The following is a 17,092-nucleotide window of genomic DNA, read 5'->3' on the forward strand; positions in this document are numbered from 1 at the left end:
AACAAGGACTTCTTGAATTTTACATGCAAATGGACGGAAATAGAAAACACTATCCTGAGTGAGGTAAGCCAGACCCAAAAAGAGGAACATGGGATGTACTCACTCATATTTGGTTTCTAGCCATAAATAAAGGACATTGAGCCTATAATTCATGATCCTAGAGAAGCTAAATAAGAAGGTGAACCCAAAGAAAAACATATAGGCATCCTCATGAATATTAACCTTCATCAGGCAATGAAAGGAGACAGAGACCCACATTGGAGCACCAGACTGAAATCTTAAGGTCCAAATCAGGAGCAGAAGGAGAGAGAGCACAAGCAAGGAACTCAGGACTGCAAAGGGTGCACCCACACTCTGAGACAATGGGGATGTTCTATCAGGAACTTACAAAGACCAGCTGGCCTGGTTCTGAAAAAGCATGGGATACAACCGGACTCGCTGAACATAGCAGACAATGAGGACTACTGAGAACTCAAGAACAATGGCAATGGGTTTTTGGTCCTGCTGCACGTACTGGCTTTGTGGGAGCCTAGGCAGTTTGGATGCTCACCTTACTAGACCTGGATGGATGTGGGTGGTCCTTGTACTTTCCACAGGGCAGGGAACCCTGATTGCTCTTCGGGCTGACGAGGAAGGGGGACTTGACTGGGGGAGGGGAAGGGAAATGGGAGGCGATGGCAGGGAGGAGGCAGAAATCTTTAATAAATAAATAAAGAAAAGAAAAGAAGAAAAAAATGTTGGTTTGCAGTCAGAAAACTGTTGAAATAGGGATTTTTCTATAATTAAGTGAGCATCGTTCATTGTGTAAGTGAAAATGATTTCAGTATCCACGCACACATATCACTATCTGTGAGCCACATCTCAGTGCTGAACAATTAACTGGCATGAAGCAAATATTGGAAAGGATGTTTCCTTGAAGAACTCTATAAATAGACCAGCGACTCCACCAGACACTGGGCTCACCCCTGTGCTCTCGGCAGTCAGCAGGACCACAGGCGAAGGATAAAAGTAAAGCACGAAATAAAACCGAAATTCTAACAACTGTTCTTGAAAACAAAAATAAAACCCAGCCTCTTCTGATAGCCAAATATTTATTTTGCATATAGATGTAAAGTCATAACTGTATTCTTTTACACCCTTAAAAGAAAAAAAAAAACATGTTGTTTGAGTCAGGTCTCTGACTCTAACTTAAGGATTTAACTAAACCCTTTAATTAATTAATTAAAAGCTTTAATTTAATTCAATTTTGTTTAATTAAAAATATTTAATTAATCTTAAAAGCTTCACTTCCCTTATATGTATATGCAATAAAAGTGATAATAGCGTGGTCTCAGAGGGTTAAGTGTCAGATTAAATGTGGTTGTTGATTTCTAAAGTTAAGATTAAATGTGGTTTGTATCGTGATTTTTAAGTAGAGTATCCCATCAACAATGACATGGTCTTGAACATGAAGGAGAAGCTATGGCATACATAATCAAGACACACATGCACCTTAGTATTTAAATTTACACTGCATTCGCATCCACATCGTCAAGGTTTTTATAAAGCAAAGATATAAATCAGTGGTCCACATCTGGCCCTCAGCTATCAAATACCAGAGAGTGGGGGGAGGGGTGTCAATCAAGTCTTTCCATAAAGTCTTTCCATAAATGGGTGGTCAAGGAGTCAGTATTGCCAAGTTCTTGGCCTCTCGCCGAAATAGCTTAATAAAGGCTCACACAGATCAGCAAAGCAGCGAGGACACTTCATTCAAAATCCAAAAGAGTCCAAAGGAAATGCCCTGCCGGAGAGCAGTGGGCAGAGGGAAGGAAGGTTCGCTAGATCCTGAGGGTGGGACTTCCTTTTAAGGAGTTCAAAAGGAGGAGGAGTTTGTTGCTGATTGCCATAGTTTGGGTGGGTCTCTGTCTTGATTGACAGTCTTCAATTATATAGGTCTTTGCAAACTGTGCATGTCCCAACTCATAATATGTCTCATTTTAACCTTACTGTCACCCAGTTGGGCACATGCATAATACATTAAATAGGGCATTCTTTCTAAAAGTTCAATTGAAGACATAATTTTGCCTTATTACTCACATAGTCAAAACCTCTCATTCACTCTTTATACTGGATTTACTGGTGATATGCTTGAGTAGAAACTGTCCAACGTTGACCATCATTAGGATCAGAGAAACTTATATACTGCCTTTCAGAGAAGGGGGGACATCTGAGGTTGCTAAGCACATTGCTCCAAGAGGGATATGTGTGTGTGGTGCACGCAAGCAGAGGACTTAGGCACCAGTGCACTATTAGAAGCAGGGGAACACAGCCCAAGCCAAGCTCAGTTCCGGGTGACTGCACTACTCCCTGCACGTGCCCGCCCTAGTCGCAGAGTAAATATTTTAACCCTTGAGAGCTACAAGGCAACTTGGTCTCTCTGAAAACTTTTCAATGCAGCCTTTCTTGTTGCACAAAAACGGTACAAACAACATGTAAAGGGTTAAGCAGGTCTATGTCCCAACCAAAAAAAAAAAAAAAAAAGACTTTATTTTACCAGCTGTTCAAAAATAGACAGCAGGGCCAATTTAGCCTTTGAGCCAAATCTACTATTAAAAAAAAAATGACACCCTGCAGCAGTTATATTTTTCTGGTAAAAGAGCAATGCAAATTTATTCCGTTCATGGTGATTTAGTCACGGTGGGCAGTACCATTAGAATCATTTTCAGATTATATTAGAAGTAACATCCATGATTGCTCCTGGGAAAGTTGCCAAAGGGGGTGTGGAGGTAGACTTCTCAGAGAGGTCATCAGCCACATTCAGTCCAGACCTACCTACATGGTACTGGGACCATACTGTGCCTCGTCATCTGCCTTTGGGCAGCTTATCATGCACCCTAGGCCCTGCACCCCAGAATGCTTCCGGTCAGATTAGATCTGCGAACCCTTGCACTCTAGTCACGTGTTCACACCATGTCTCAGGCACCACGGTGTGGTCCCGGGCTTGTGACACAAGTCAAAGCAGCTACGCTTTTGCATAAGTGTGCTCCTCCAACCTTGGTGCTTTGCACTGTGATTACTAATACGATGCTATAGGTGACAACATTGACCAGTATGGAGGCCTGAGGGCAGAAGCCAATGAATAGAATCAGGGCCCTCATAATAGAGATCCCAGAGAGCTGCCTGCTCTGCTTCACTAGTGAGGATACAGCAAGATGCATTGGTCCTCTGCCAAATCTACTGCACCTTCATCTAGGACTTCTCAGCTTCTAGACCAGAAAAATGAAGAAATTCACTTACCCAGAACTGGATGTGGTGGTCTGTGATAATGAAAGTCATTCATTGCTGCAAGTGAAAGAAAAGGGAGAAAAAAAAAATCTCAAAAAGAAAAGCTACCCAGATCCCAGATTGTGGTGTTGTAGGTATTACAAGTTAAGATAGAACTACAGGCATCCTTCCCAGTCAAGTCTGATGTCCCATCAGCATGGTGGGAACTCATCTGCATGGTCACTGGAAGCTGCCAAGGGGTGAGGCCAGAGCAGCGCAAGGTTCCTTCTTCCAGCGCTGTCTCTACTTGCAAAACTGTGTCAAACTCCACCTGTCACCTCACAACTCGGTCCCGTCCCAGTTTTTGCTTCTTCTTTTGTCTTTATTTTAATTTTGTGTATGCCGTGTGTGCCCACATGAGTTTCTATTGCACATTCACATATGTGTGCACATATAAGTGCACGTATGACATACGACATACTGTACATGTGAAAGTCAGAGAACAACATCTAGCGCCCGTCCGCATCTGCACCTTGTTTAAGACGGGGTCTCCTGGTTCCCCGCTGTGTACACCAAGCGGCTGGGCGCCAGCATCTGGAACTCTCCTGTCTCCATTTCACAGCGATATTACAGATGCTGTCTACCGCTCTTGGCTTTACCCACCTCTGCACACTCAAGATCAGTGCTCACATTTTCACAGCATTGTCTGAGCTCGCTCTTCCGCCTGGATTTGTTTCGCTTTAAAGACAGCTCCTAAGAACAAATGTGAGTGCTCACTGTATCAATGCGCCCCGTGTTTAATGCAAAGGGAGCCACAAGGAAACCCAAGCACTAAAAGCAGGACACTAAGGGGCAAAGAGATCATGCATGCTTTCCCTCGTGAATCATTAGCATTTCTTAAATTTTTCAAAAGTGTGTCCCCTTTGTTTTCTTTTTATATGTGCATAGAGCTATAAATGTTTCTACTCCGCTGAACATCAAATAAAAAATGTGACAAAAAGTCACTGAACAAAAAAATAGCAAACTAATTTTTTGACCAAGAAGAGAGGATACGGACCAAGGAGATGGTTCGCAGGTACAAAACACTTGCAGAAGAAAACTCATGACCTGAGTTCAATACCTGCAGCATATGGTAGAATGAGAGAACTAACCCCTGTATCCTGCCCTCTGGTGTCCACACATTCACCGTGACACATATGTGCACATGCATATACACATAGATCATGTAGAGATATTTGATAATAATCACTAAAAATAGAGACACTATAAGACTATCACAGTGAATCAGTAACATATGCCCATCTCGTGTCTAAGAATACACCATAGATTGCTGCATTGGCTACAGCAGCGTACAGAGTTAGAGAGGGGGTTTGAATTCCAGCCCTTCAATTAGTAGTGTGACTAGCCCCGTGTGCATTTTGTAAGCCTCCATGGGACTGTTTCCTCATTACAAAAGAGAGCGCTGGGAGAACAGGCCCTGCACCTTGCCTGGGCAACACAATAGAGTCGATCCTGTTGGCTGATGTGTGGTAGGCCACCCGAAGTTGAGAGCGTGGGAGAGCTGTCCCCATTATTCATCTGTCATGTGACATGGGTGGGAAAGAGATGCCCCCACCCACCCATCAATGTCTGAGGCAGGTGAGAGAACAGATCCTGAGGTCGTAAGAGTGGGAAAGCTGGTCCTGCCCCTTGTCTGCTACGGATCTCGGAAGAGTGGCCCCTGCACCACACCTGGACAGCACAGCAGAACTGGCTTTGAAGGTGGAGGTATGGGGAGATCCAACCCTGTGAACACAAGGGCAGGAGAGCTGGCCCCTCCCCCTGCTTATCTCTGCAAGGGGTGAACTCACCAGGGCAATGCAGGAGAGCTTATTCTGGTGGTGAAGACAGGACAGCTGGAGGACTGACCGACCCTGTGATTAACTCCCCAGACCCAGAACCAGGGCTATGAGTTAGTCCACACCAATGTCCACCCCATCTGTGATGTGCTGGAGCACGTGAAGGGGCCGGTCCTGCAGACCCAAAGCTGCAGGGCCTCCACAACACAGCGCAGCAGCAGGATAACTAGGAGCAGGTCCCAGTGAGGGCCCAGCATCCATAAATAGTGTGGCAGAAACCAGAGGCCTCAAACCAGGCCAATGATTCTTTGCAGTGAACACTTGCAAGTAAAGATAGTATGGAAAAAAGGGTTCACTGTGTGACTCACTGTGTCACACTGCAACAGCACAGCTTCCATGATGAGAGTTTTTTCCCCTTTTTTTAATTTTCTTTTTTCTCTTAAATTTTATCTGCCAGAGGGTGGCTGCAAGGGCAGATACACAGGGATGGGAAACGAATGGGATCGAGATGAATGGTGTGAAAGACGAGAAGAATAAATGAAAAGAAAGTTTAAGAAAGGAGAGGCACGACAGTAGTGTCGCACAGGAAGAGCTGTGGTGAAGATGACGTAGTTAGTACGTCTTGATCGGCGTTCTCCCGAGAGCAGAGTTTGAATCTGGACTTAGGTTCAGGCAGCCTGTGAGGGACTGGCATGAGAGCAGGAGCAGCAGGGGGAACACCACTTCTCCCACCTTTGAATGATGCCTTGTTTCCACTGTAACCACTCTGGGTCACAGTGACTCAAAGCAATCTCTGAGAAAGCTTGTAGAGCGGCCCTCGAGATTGCCGCCTCTGACAGGGAAGCCAGAGTGTTGGCCCACTCCCGGCAATTTTAGCTTCCCTTTTCAGCAATGGACGGTTTGGTGTTTGAGCGCCTTCCCCAGCTCTACAGGAACCTCCCAGACAGGAAAGCTGAGACGTGTCCTTGAAGGGGAGCAGTGACCGGGAGTTTGGCGCTTTTCACCACAGCTGTATGTAAAGCCAAGTAGAGCTGGACATTGTGGCGTGGACTCCAGTTATCTGGAGTGATGTATGACGCACTAGGCATAGGATGTGGGGAAAGACAGCTGATTGACACCTTTTAATTAGTAGAATCAGCACTGCGGTGTGAGATGGGCAAACGCCACTCATTCACTGGGTCCTGAGGACTAACATCGGCTCATACTCAGACACACACTGCAAGAAAGAATGCCCATGCCTGTGGAGAACGGTACAAAATAATGATGCAATTATTATTGTACACGATTCCAAGGGTCTGCAGGATGTCGTGGCACAGATACTGAATAGGCAGGCTGGAATTTTCTTAATAATATTTTTATAGATTCTTCGAGAACTTTATACAATGTATTTTGATCATATTCATTTCCCTTTTCCAGATCCTCCCAGATCTTCCCCTGCCTTTTTACCCACCCAACTTCATTCTCTCTCTCTCTCTCTCTCTCTCTCTCTCTCTCTCTCTCTTCCTCTCTCTCTCCCCCTCTTTTTCTCTCTTTCTCTTCTCTCCCTTTTTAAACCCATCGAGTCCAGGTTGTGTTGGAGTACGGTCAGTATACCAGATACCATACCGCTGGAGAAAACTGCTTTTTCCTTTTCCCAGCAGCAATCCTGTGCCAATAAGGCTTGAAGAAATAAAACCCCAAAAGGCCTGCCACCACGGAAAGGAGTTATCTCCCTGGGGCTCACCCATGGGCAAAAAAACTACAAGCAGCTAAGGAGAGCTGGCTGAGAGCGGGGTAAACAGTCTTCCCTGGGGATGAGTCCCCTAATTGGTTATCCAATACCAAGCGGCCATCCCTGAAATCATATGCATACAAGTAGTACTAACCAGATCAGACAGGCTCTACACAGAGAGAGAGAGAGAGAGAGAGAGAGAGAGAGAGAGAGAGAGAGAGAAAGAAGCCGATTTTGGAAGGGAGAAAGTTATGGGTGCATGGGATAGAAGAGAAGAGGGGGAAATGATGTCATTATTAAAATGTTGGGAGCTGTGAACCCCCAGATCCTGAATTTCTTGTAAACAACTTGTTTCCCCCTGATCTGAGTGCCTACAGCTGCTCTGAGCACGAGACCCTCAGGAGTTCCTGATGGCAGAAGAGTCGTTTCTGGTGGGTTTGGCTGGAGCATGGCTATCAGTTAAGGATCCCTATGTAAGCTGCCCCTGGACACAATAAAGGGGGCATTCTTGGGGCACTCCTCTTTCAAGGGTGACCCGTGTCTCTGTCTTTGTGTGTCTTTGTGTGTTTCACTCCTTAGCCCCTTGCCCAGTTCACGAACCGTATCGTGGCTCATATAGTCCAGACGGTTTCGTGCGCTACCCTAAAATGCATTTTAAAAGTTTAAATTTCATTAACACAGAGACCCACAACTGGCCAATTAAGAGACTTTGAAGTATTCAGCCATAACTAGAATGTCTATGTCACACCGTTCCCCTCAAGACCTTGAGGAAAAGGGTATGAGGTAGACATCAGATTTGGGAAGGGGGGTGGGAAAACTGTAAGAACCAGAACTGGTGGATGACTCCAAGGAAACAGACTCTTCCACACAGAGCAGGGCTGATACACGTACTCACAGAGACAGCGACAGCACACAGACCTGCACAGATTCAAACCAGACAGAAACCTAGCATGGAGGAGGGGAAGTAGGCGGGAAACCCCACCCCCAGCTCCGGCTGGAACTTTGATGGGCAGTTCAGGAGAGATGCCTACAAGCTGGAGAAGGTCTTTCTTCACTCATATTCATATGCTGACAGCTATGCTTGGAACAGACAAGACGAATAGAGAAGAGGGTTAATAATGGACCTTAGAGCTGAGGTGATGGCTCAGTGGGTAAGAGAACTTGTTGCGCAAGAATGAGGACCTGAGTTCAAATCCTAACACCCATGTAAAAAGCCAGACCTGGTTAAGGATGTTAATAATCGCATCACCTGGGGATTGGGGAGAAACAGGAGCATCATTTAGGCTTGCCGGATGCCAGCCTCGTTCCAGGTTCAGTGAGGGCCCCTGTCTCAAGAGGCTAAGACAGAAAGTGACCGAGTGTGAAACCCGGCATCTTCCTCCAGCCTGTGGGTGAGCATGGTACGGTGCACACACACAAACATGTGCACATATGCTATACATATATACAACACACACTCACACACAAAAGAGTGAGCCTTGGATATCCGTACTGTGAGGGATAATGATGCAAGAAAGCAAATACAAGAGAACAATCCTAGCAGGGAAGCAGGAGGCAGCAGGAGGGGTGATGTCATGGAAACCAAGGAGGGCGGAGTCTCTAAGAGGGAGGGTTCAACAGTGTCGAATGCTGCCGAGAACAACAGAAAAACAACTTGAAAAATACTCACTATGCACACTTTAAAGATGCAATTAATGGGATATAGATTCCAGGAATTTTTTTAATGTAATATGAAGTTGTCTGGAAACTATAGAAACAATCAACCACAGCAATGTATAAAAATTTGATTCAATATGAAATTCTACTGAATATCTAATATTCCTAGAGCATTACAGAGACAGGGCTGGCAGGGCATCACATAAAGCTAATAGTTAGGGAGACCTTGAATCTTTTTTTTTTTAAAGTGAGGTTTAGCCGGGCGGTGGTGGCGCACGCCTTTAATCCCAGCACTCGGGAGGCAGAGGCAGGCAGATCTCTGTGAGTTCGAGACCAGCCTGGTCTACAGAGCTAGTTCCAGGACAGGCTCCAAAGCCACAGAGAAACCCTGTCTCGAAAAACCAAAAAGAAAAAAAAAAGTGAGGTTTATGACATGGGCATAGCATGTTATGAAAGTGTCCACACTTACCTCCGCCTGTGTGGGTGTTACGTAATCACAATCATTCCCCAACTCTTTCTCTACCAGAATGCAAAGCATGTCACCAAACAACTGAAGCATTGCAAGTCAGCCTATTGATCAGCTGCCCACTGGCTTTTCCAAACACCTGCTTAGATGGCTTCTTCGGTCTAGGACTTGTTACACCAGAAGCCACTCTTTTTCCTTGCAGTGATAAACAACTGGTTTCCAGCTCTGCTGTTGGGACCCAGTGACCACTAGGTGGGGAAAGACACCCGGTGACCCCTGCAGTAAAGACATGAGCAGAAGTTTTGGCTCCTGGGCTTCATGAGTAACAATTCTCTAACTGTAGGATGAATTCAGCGGTGAACCAAAGCCTGTGAATGGCAATGGCAGCCACCCCATGCACTCAGGTCACCCCTCTTGCCCTCGGAATCTATACATTCCCTTTCCTTCCGGCCAGGATAACCTCGACATTTGAACTAATGGGTCTTACAGTAATGGCTCTCAGCCTTCAGTCTTTCTAGCCCTGACTGCATTTGTGCTATAGAGACTGTGCCCCTTCATCTTCTCTTCCATCCTCCATACCACCCTCAGGTACTGTCCTGAACTCAAAAACCATAAAGGGTCAAGCCAGGCGTATCACCCAGAAAGAGCTGTGTATGCATGGGACCTCAGAACTGAAGGTCTTCAGGGACTGAAGGAATGGAGCCCTAAGGATGAAGGTTGAGAACCAGCACACTCACAGCACATTACGAGACTTGACCATTCACACAGATAACAGAAAGTAATCTGCTCCTCCAGCCAGAAGCTGTTTCCATTCAAGGAAACTAAAACCCCAGCTTCATCCTCTCCCCGCTCTCAACCAGAGAACAGTCTGGTATTCTGTTTCTTTCCTCCGGCTTCATGTGTCTCTTACTATTAGTATTTATATCAAATAAAATGATAGATGTCTTCATTTCTCATCTAAATATTTAGGCACACCCAAATACGTGAATTATTTATTGGAAAATGTCTTCCCACCTTCCGACTCACGCGTGTCGGCAGAGGGGAGAACTTGAGAACAGTTGTAATTGTGTTATAAACATAATTACCTTATTGCCCTGGAACATTCTAGCATGTCTTCTCAATTTTGATATAAATAAAAAAAATGAAAGTCTAATCATGGCTTATGAGCTCAGGAAGGGGAAAACACAGAGCCCAGTGAGAGAATACATGAAGACTAGACGGAAACGCTGAGCAGGGCTGCTCTGTTGAAGCCCCGCTGACCCTCCCTACCCAGATTTCCCTTCCTAGCCCTGCAGGGAGGAGGCTCGTTCAGTTGACTCCACCTCTAGCTGACAGTTTCCCTGGTGTTCTCAGTCCTCTATGGATGCCAGCAGGTCTACAGGAAAACTACTAATCTGGATTATTTTTAGAAATCACTCTAATTAACTTAGTTGGTATCTGGAGGGCCAATCGTCTACTCAGCTACTATTTCAGCCTTCGGAAAACGAGAGCTTCATGGATGACTGAGAACTTTGGAGTGGAGATGTTAGGAACGACCTAATGCCCTGTGGCCAATGGACGGGGCACGAAAGCCTTGAGGCTCAAGGCTCATTTCTTTAATCTCCCAACACTGGTGACAGGTTGGTTCAAACACGTGCCCGAGCCTGCACCTGTTCTGTAGCACAATACTCGTAGAATGATGGATTCTTCCCCTTATGATTGTAGAGTAAGTCAGGGCTTTTTAAGTTAAAAAGCTAGGAGAACTTTTAACAATGAAAACTTCAAGTTTAGAATTTCATCTCCAAAATGAGGCCAAACCTTTAATTACGTCAAAGTACAAACAGGACAAATACCACACAACTCTTGATTCCCTTCCAGACCACCAAGAACTTACGAATAGCACAATCCTGAAACATGATACCTTTCGTGTGAGTGTGTACGTTACACGATCCATTTGCTACATGCCATTGGGTAAATTAGATAGGCGCTTTCATTCTTATAGGTGCTGGAAGATTCAAAAATAAGAGCATTTTGACCTCTTTGGATGAAGAGCTAGAAAAAAAGAAAGAAAGGTATGAGGTTGTCCTGGAAGAAAATAGTAGAGAACCCTTCTAAGAAAACCCAGGGGCGCTATTCCCATTTGCCTTCCGACTGGAGTTTTGCAGTAGCGTGCCATATCATCTTACAGGATCCCATGCACTGCACTCCTCTTGGTTGCCTACAAGGTAGGGAGGTGCTATTGTCACACCCGATGCACAGGTAAGGACAGTGACACTTAAGATAAATGTATGAGCCTGTGCAGCTAGTAAGTGGCCAAGTTAGGACTAAAGAGAACAAAGTCCTGGCTGTCATCCGAGCCACATTCCAATGACTCTAGACCCCCATCTCCAGGTGTGGATTAACCTCCATAGAGCACCCGTAATACTTCCAAAAAATCAACAGCAATCATTCCTTAGCACCTAATGAGCTGTCAATCACCCAGTCAGCTCTTCCTCTGGGCACATTCCTTCTGTGGGAATGGAGGAAGTGAGGCACCCAGTTGATCCCAGACAAAGGAGGGTTTACACAAGGTCAGGGTGTGGGCCTTTCTCTCAAAGCTTAAGGACAGAGGTGTTAGGATCAACCCTAAATGGCCTTGCCAGTGACCTACAGCCTTTCCCCCAGCTTGGTTCCTGGCTCACTTCTGCCACTTTTCTCTCCTTGTTTATATTATAACCTAGTCCATAGGAGCCATCACAGCTTTTCTGCTCATATTGAATCATAAAACCCACTCTGTCTGCACAGACTCTAAAGAACAAGGTTTTAGTCAGGCGGTGGTGGCACATGCCTTTAATCACAGCACTAGGGAGGCAGAGGCAGGAGGATCTCTGTGAGTTCGAGGCCAGCCTGGTCTACAGAGCTAGTTCCAGGATAAGCACCAAAGCTACAGAAAAACCTTGTCTCAAAAAAAAAAAAAAAAAAAAAAAACCCACAAGGTTTTGTCCAGCATTTTCTCAGAGCCACAACCTGGGACCAAGCAAGGTGAAGTGAGAGAGGAGTCGCCTCTGGGAGTCTTCTGCCCTTTCCAAGTCTCTTACAGCTGCACCCTGTAGGCAGGACTCCTCTAGGCAGGAGGGTACCAATTCATGGCCATATCCCATCGTGCCTGACTGGCCTCTGTCTCCATTCCTGCAGAGGGCTCCTAAAGGGGCAGGGCAGAGCTTCAGCAGCGTGTCGGACACTATTCATGTCCTAAGGGGACATTTCTGTGACTGCGAGTCTAATGTGACAGGTAAGTGATTGTTCACATAGACGGGCCATTCCAGAAGCCAACTGCTCTACCTTGGAATGTGGACGTGTGTGTGTGTGTGTGTGTGTGTGTGTGTGTGTGTGTGCTGCTTCCTCACAGTGGGATGAAATGGCCCAGGAAAAAACAAAAGTAGACTCATACCCACCCAGTGGACAGGCCTCGAGAAGAAGTTCAGCTCAAGAAGCAGAACAGGGTGTCCAGAGGATTTAAGACAACACAAGAAGTGGTCCAGTCAACTGTCAGTCTCGGGAACACAGCGCACCCACGTGGGCAGGCAGGACACTAAGGAGACCCAAGTAGAAAGGGACCATCAGGAAAAGGACATCAACAGGTCTGAGGTCAGAATCACACTGGAATCCTTAGCATTCCCAGGAGCAGACCGATACATGCCCCTGTCTGAAAGGATCAAGACACAGGCAAGGTATCTGAGATCTCTTCAAGGTATCTTCCCCCGACCAGCCATGCTGTCCAGATCCAAGATATCCTTCAGGGGTAGTCAGACTCCATCAGCGCCTTCCTTACTTTTAGTACCCAGGCTAGGTCAGGTAGCATTTGACTTTTCCCTCCTCCTGGAAACCCATAAGAGCAAGAAAGGCCCTTTGTTCATCGAAATTGAAAAGGATTGAAGGTCCTCTGTTTTCAGGGCCTATCAAGGCTGCCTATGGCCATCCTGATGTAGCCCTCCTAATAAAACACAGCTGAAGCGAAATTTTGTCTCAACTTTCTTCCTGTCCTCTTGTGTCACCTGTCAATAAGTTATGACAGTGTCCTTGTGTCACTGAGGAAAGATGCCTTTCCAAGTGGGACAGACCTGGATTAGGCGCAGCCCATTATATAGAAACCAGGCCCAGTCATGACCTCCAAAGTGTTCTGAGGTCGATCCAGAAGAGTCGTGAACAAACATCTGTTCACTCCAGAGAGAAAATGGACAACCGACCCCAAAACAGTTCCTCCCAAATCTAACTCAGTAAATCAGAGAGCTTACTGGAGCTCAGGTGCGGGGCTACTTATAGAAGTCACTTGGAGTTACTTACAGGAGCTCTGGTAAGGGACTACTTACAAAAACACGGACAACTCAAAGGCAACTAAAAAGCCACCACGGCATGATTGATAGCTCGTGAAAACTGCATTTCTGAACCTCCCCACACAACTTGTAAACAAGCAGCATATCAGGACCTCATGGGGAAGTCTCCCTCCCTAAGCACTGCTTACTACTTTTATGTAACCCTGGTGAGGGTCCGTGTGACTCATAACTTCCAGAAGCTTCCTGAAACTAGACCTCTGTCCTCCCTTCAGGAAGGAATGTGTTCATGGGAACTGGCTACGCAACACACGTTCCTCATCTAGACATCCCTGGACGGCCAAGACCTGCAAACCACACCCAGCCCACGTGGAAGGCTCCATGGATTAACAAAAGAAGCTTCGCTGTGGAAAGTTGAGGGGAGGATTTTCACTTTTCCCAAGCGAAACAAAGCCTCCTTTTCAAACCATGTAAGACAGAGAAACTAGACTTGGGCAAAATCCCAAAGTTCACTACAGTGCGAGTTCAAACCAAGGAATCTGAGAAACTCCAGAATAAATGTTTCTATATCACGGCTCTCTTTTCAAAGTCAAGCTCGGTTCCTGCTCTGTCGTCTCCAGACCTTCCTCACAGAGCTTCATTATCTGTGACGAAGTGGAAGAGCAGCTGAACAGATGTGCCACCATTTGGAGGCCAAGTTCTGCACAGCCCTTTTGTTCTGGAAACAGCATCTGGCTCCATGGCTCTCAGTCCCCTGGAGAATCTGCGGCTGTGGGTGTGGCTGGCTGCTTGGCTGGCTCCACAGCTGGAGGGCTGCATCCCAAGTCACACTGGGCAGAAGCACAGCTGTGCAACATCTGACTCTGTCCTTCCCCATCCACCCTGGCCTGTCACTCAAGGCAGACCCCAGAGAGGTCAGGGAAAGAGTCTGGTGTGGACAGGGTGGTGCTGGCATTGTCTCTCGGCTCTTGGTAGCCACGGGAACTAAGCTGTGGCCATGCAGCAGGCTCTGTCACCTTGTTATGGTTTGGAGGAGATAACCCTTAACATCAGGCAATGGGGGGAAACAGTATGTGATAAACAGGGGATTGGGTGGTAGGGAAATTGCTTTTTGGAAGCAGGGCCTTTTCTGTCAGTGGATCCAGGGTGTGGAAATTGAAGGAAGAAACACAAAGGTCCTTTAAAGAGGGAGAGCAGTGCCTAACAGTAATGCACGCCTTTAATCCCAGCACTCAGGAGGCAGAGGCAAACGGATCTCTGTGAGTTTGAGGTCAGCCTGGTCTACAGAGCAAGTTCCAGAACAACCAAGGCTACACAGAGAAACCCTGTTTCAAAAAAATAAAAAAATAAAAAGTAACTTAAAGGGAAAAAAAAGATCCATAAACCCAGTGGATTTCAGAAAAGCTTTAGCTTTGAACTGGGTTCATGTCTGGTAACTCTCTGAATAACGTTTACATTTCCTAGATTTTATATGTACTCAATAGGGATACTTGAAAGGCTTCAAATATGATCAAGGACACTAAAACAGAGACTGTCCTTGAGTCACAAATTTATTTGATGCTGTTGACAGACGGACAGACAACAGCATTGCAGGGACTCTGGGGAGAATTCAGGCACCAGCATCAGCAACACACAGCATGATGGGGGGGGGGGCTGACTTGATGTGGGATTCCCCTCTGTATGCTGTGAATATGTTTTATTACAACTGGTTAATAAAGAAGCTGCTTTGGCCTATGGCAGGGAAGAATAGAACTAGACAGGAACAGTAAACTGAATGCAGGGAGAAAGAAGGCGGAGTCAGACAGATGCTATATAGCTGCCGAAGGAGAAAGATGCTGGAACCTTACTGGTAGGCCACAGCCTTGCCGTGATACATAGATTAATAGATATGGGTTAATTTGAGATGTAAGAGCTAGGGTTCCGTTGGGCTCAGTCCTCTCCTAAGCTCCGTGTCTTTACCTTCTCAAGTCGCCGTCCCGCAATCAGTCATGGATCAGGTAATACAGTTTGTTGAGCCAAGTCGGCAGTTCGTAAAGGACTCAATTCGGCTGGTTAAAAGATGCACCAAACCCGACAGAAAAGAATTCCAGAAGACTGCCATGGCCACAGCCATAGGATTTGCTATCATGGGATTCATTGGCTTCTTTGTGAAACTGATCCATATCCCTATTAATAACATTATTGTGGGTGGCTGAATGCTTTCTCTTCGCGGGAACTAGGAGCAAACGAGGGTGTGAGAAGCTTATGAAGTAAAAAGTTGCTTGTATACTTTGTGTTTTCCTTTCCTTCTTCCCTCCCCAAGAGGTTTTGTATTTCTAAACTAAAATAATTTCAAAAAACATTTTTCCCATGACAAACAAAAAAAAAGATGTAAGAGCTAGCTAGGAATACACCTAAGCTATTGGCCTAACAATGTTGTAATTAATATGGTTTCTGTGTGATGATTTGGGTCTGGGTGGCCGGGAAATGAAACAGCAGTTTCCGTTTATACTGATCTCCCTTCAGAGCAACAGAGTCTGCACTCCCAGGGCTGGTCAGATGGAGGAAGGAGGCTGCTGGGGACTTGCTAGCCACCTAGTCAGGTCGAACAGATGGGCTTCAGGCTCAGTGAGAGAGTGCCTCAAAGATTAAAGAGAAGGCAACTAAGGAAGACACCTGACGGTCACCTTTGGATTCTACGAGTGCGTGCATATGCACGCATGCACACCCTCATCTCTACATGTACGCATGAACATACTATACATACCATGTACATGAACACCCCATAGCGCCTCATCTTCCACTCCCAGCCTGATCAGAGTCGGCCCCTCACAAGGACTTTCGATCAGAGTCGGCCCCTCACAAGGACTTTCAGGGATCTCGTGCACAATAAGGAGCGAGGAGACTCACTGGTTAAAGAGAAGTTACATAACGGACTAGCAGGGATGTGATCTCTGCCTCTTTCCACTAACCCAAAATGTATTTCTATTCAATTTACCAGCAATTAACAGGCAACATTTAGCAAGGCCTTTGAAAAGGGATATTCAGTCACCTAATTTAATCTGCTCAGCAACCACATTAATATCTCTATTCTACAGATCACAAAACGAACATCAAACAGCTGAGCGTGGTGGCACACGCTTGCAATCCCCATCCTCAGAAGCCAGAGACAGAAGGATCGCTGCACGTTTGAGGCCAGCCTAGTCTATATAGTGAGTTTCAATCCAGCCAGGCCTAGACAGTACAATCCTGTTTCAAAACACAGGAAGAAAAAGGTGGGGTTAGGGAAGGAGAGAAGAAAAGGGAAGGAACACTGCGGGGAAGCCTGTTGTCTGGATCCGCAGTGGTGTTTCTAACCAGCAAACTAAATGGATGGATGGACAGATGGGTTGACGACTGGAATGACATATGAATGGATAGTGCACCCATTTGCTGAACTTTAGCCTCCAGTCGCACGGACAAATGTCACACTTAATATGTCAAGAACACACTGAAGTGTGTTAGAAAGAGTTTGCATAGCTATACGGTTTTGAACCAACGACATCAAGTTCCACAGCCCCGTTCCTGCTCCTCGGGAACCACTTCACAGTAACTGTGAAGGGAAGCAGCAAACTGCGGTGCCATGTGGAATGGCCAGGCAGGACTACGAGATAATAGATCGAGTTCTACATCACCAGGAAGTTGGTCAGGATCCCTCCATTTGGACTTCTATTGATTTCCATTTGCCCATCAGCATCTTTTCCCAGTCTTCTCCCCCTTGTCTGTATCCTGCCCACTATGGGGCCACTTCAGTTATTGTAATAATTAGAATAATATCTGCCCTCGTGGAATCTGCGGTCTAAAGGGAAACCCTACATCTGTGGTTAAATGGCTGCATGAACATATGTTTAATGTCACATTGTTCGGAGGC

The 17,092-nt window shown here is 46.1% G+C and overlaps 1 protein-coding gene across 1 annotated transcript; it reads left to right on the forward strand.

Moving 5' to 3' along the window:
* The first annotated feature begins 15,185 nt into the window (after positions 1–15,185).
* On the forward strand, positions 15,186–15,469 carry LOC126508431 (protein transport protein Sec61 subunit gamma-like). The gene has a single exon (XM_050153674.1). It carries the CDS (start codon positions 15,192–15,194, stop codon positions 15,396–15,398), a length of 207 nt encoding a protein of 68 aa, XP_050009631.1. The 5' UTR covers positions 15,186–15,191; the 3' UTR covers positions 15,399–15,469.
* The last annotated feature ends 1,623 nt before the right edge of the window (positions 15,470–17,092 follow it).

Source organism: Alexandromys fortis, unplaced genomic scaffold (genome assembly GCF_014885135.2).
Source record: "Alexandromys fortis isolate MF-2015 unplaced genomic scaffold, M_Fortis_MF-2015_v1.1 scaffold_82, whole genome shotgun sequence".
NCBI lineage: Eukaryota > Metazoa > Chordata > Mammalia > Rodentia > Cricetidae > Alexandromys > Alexandromys fortis.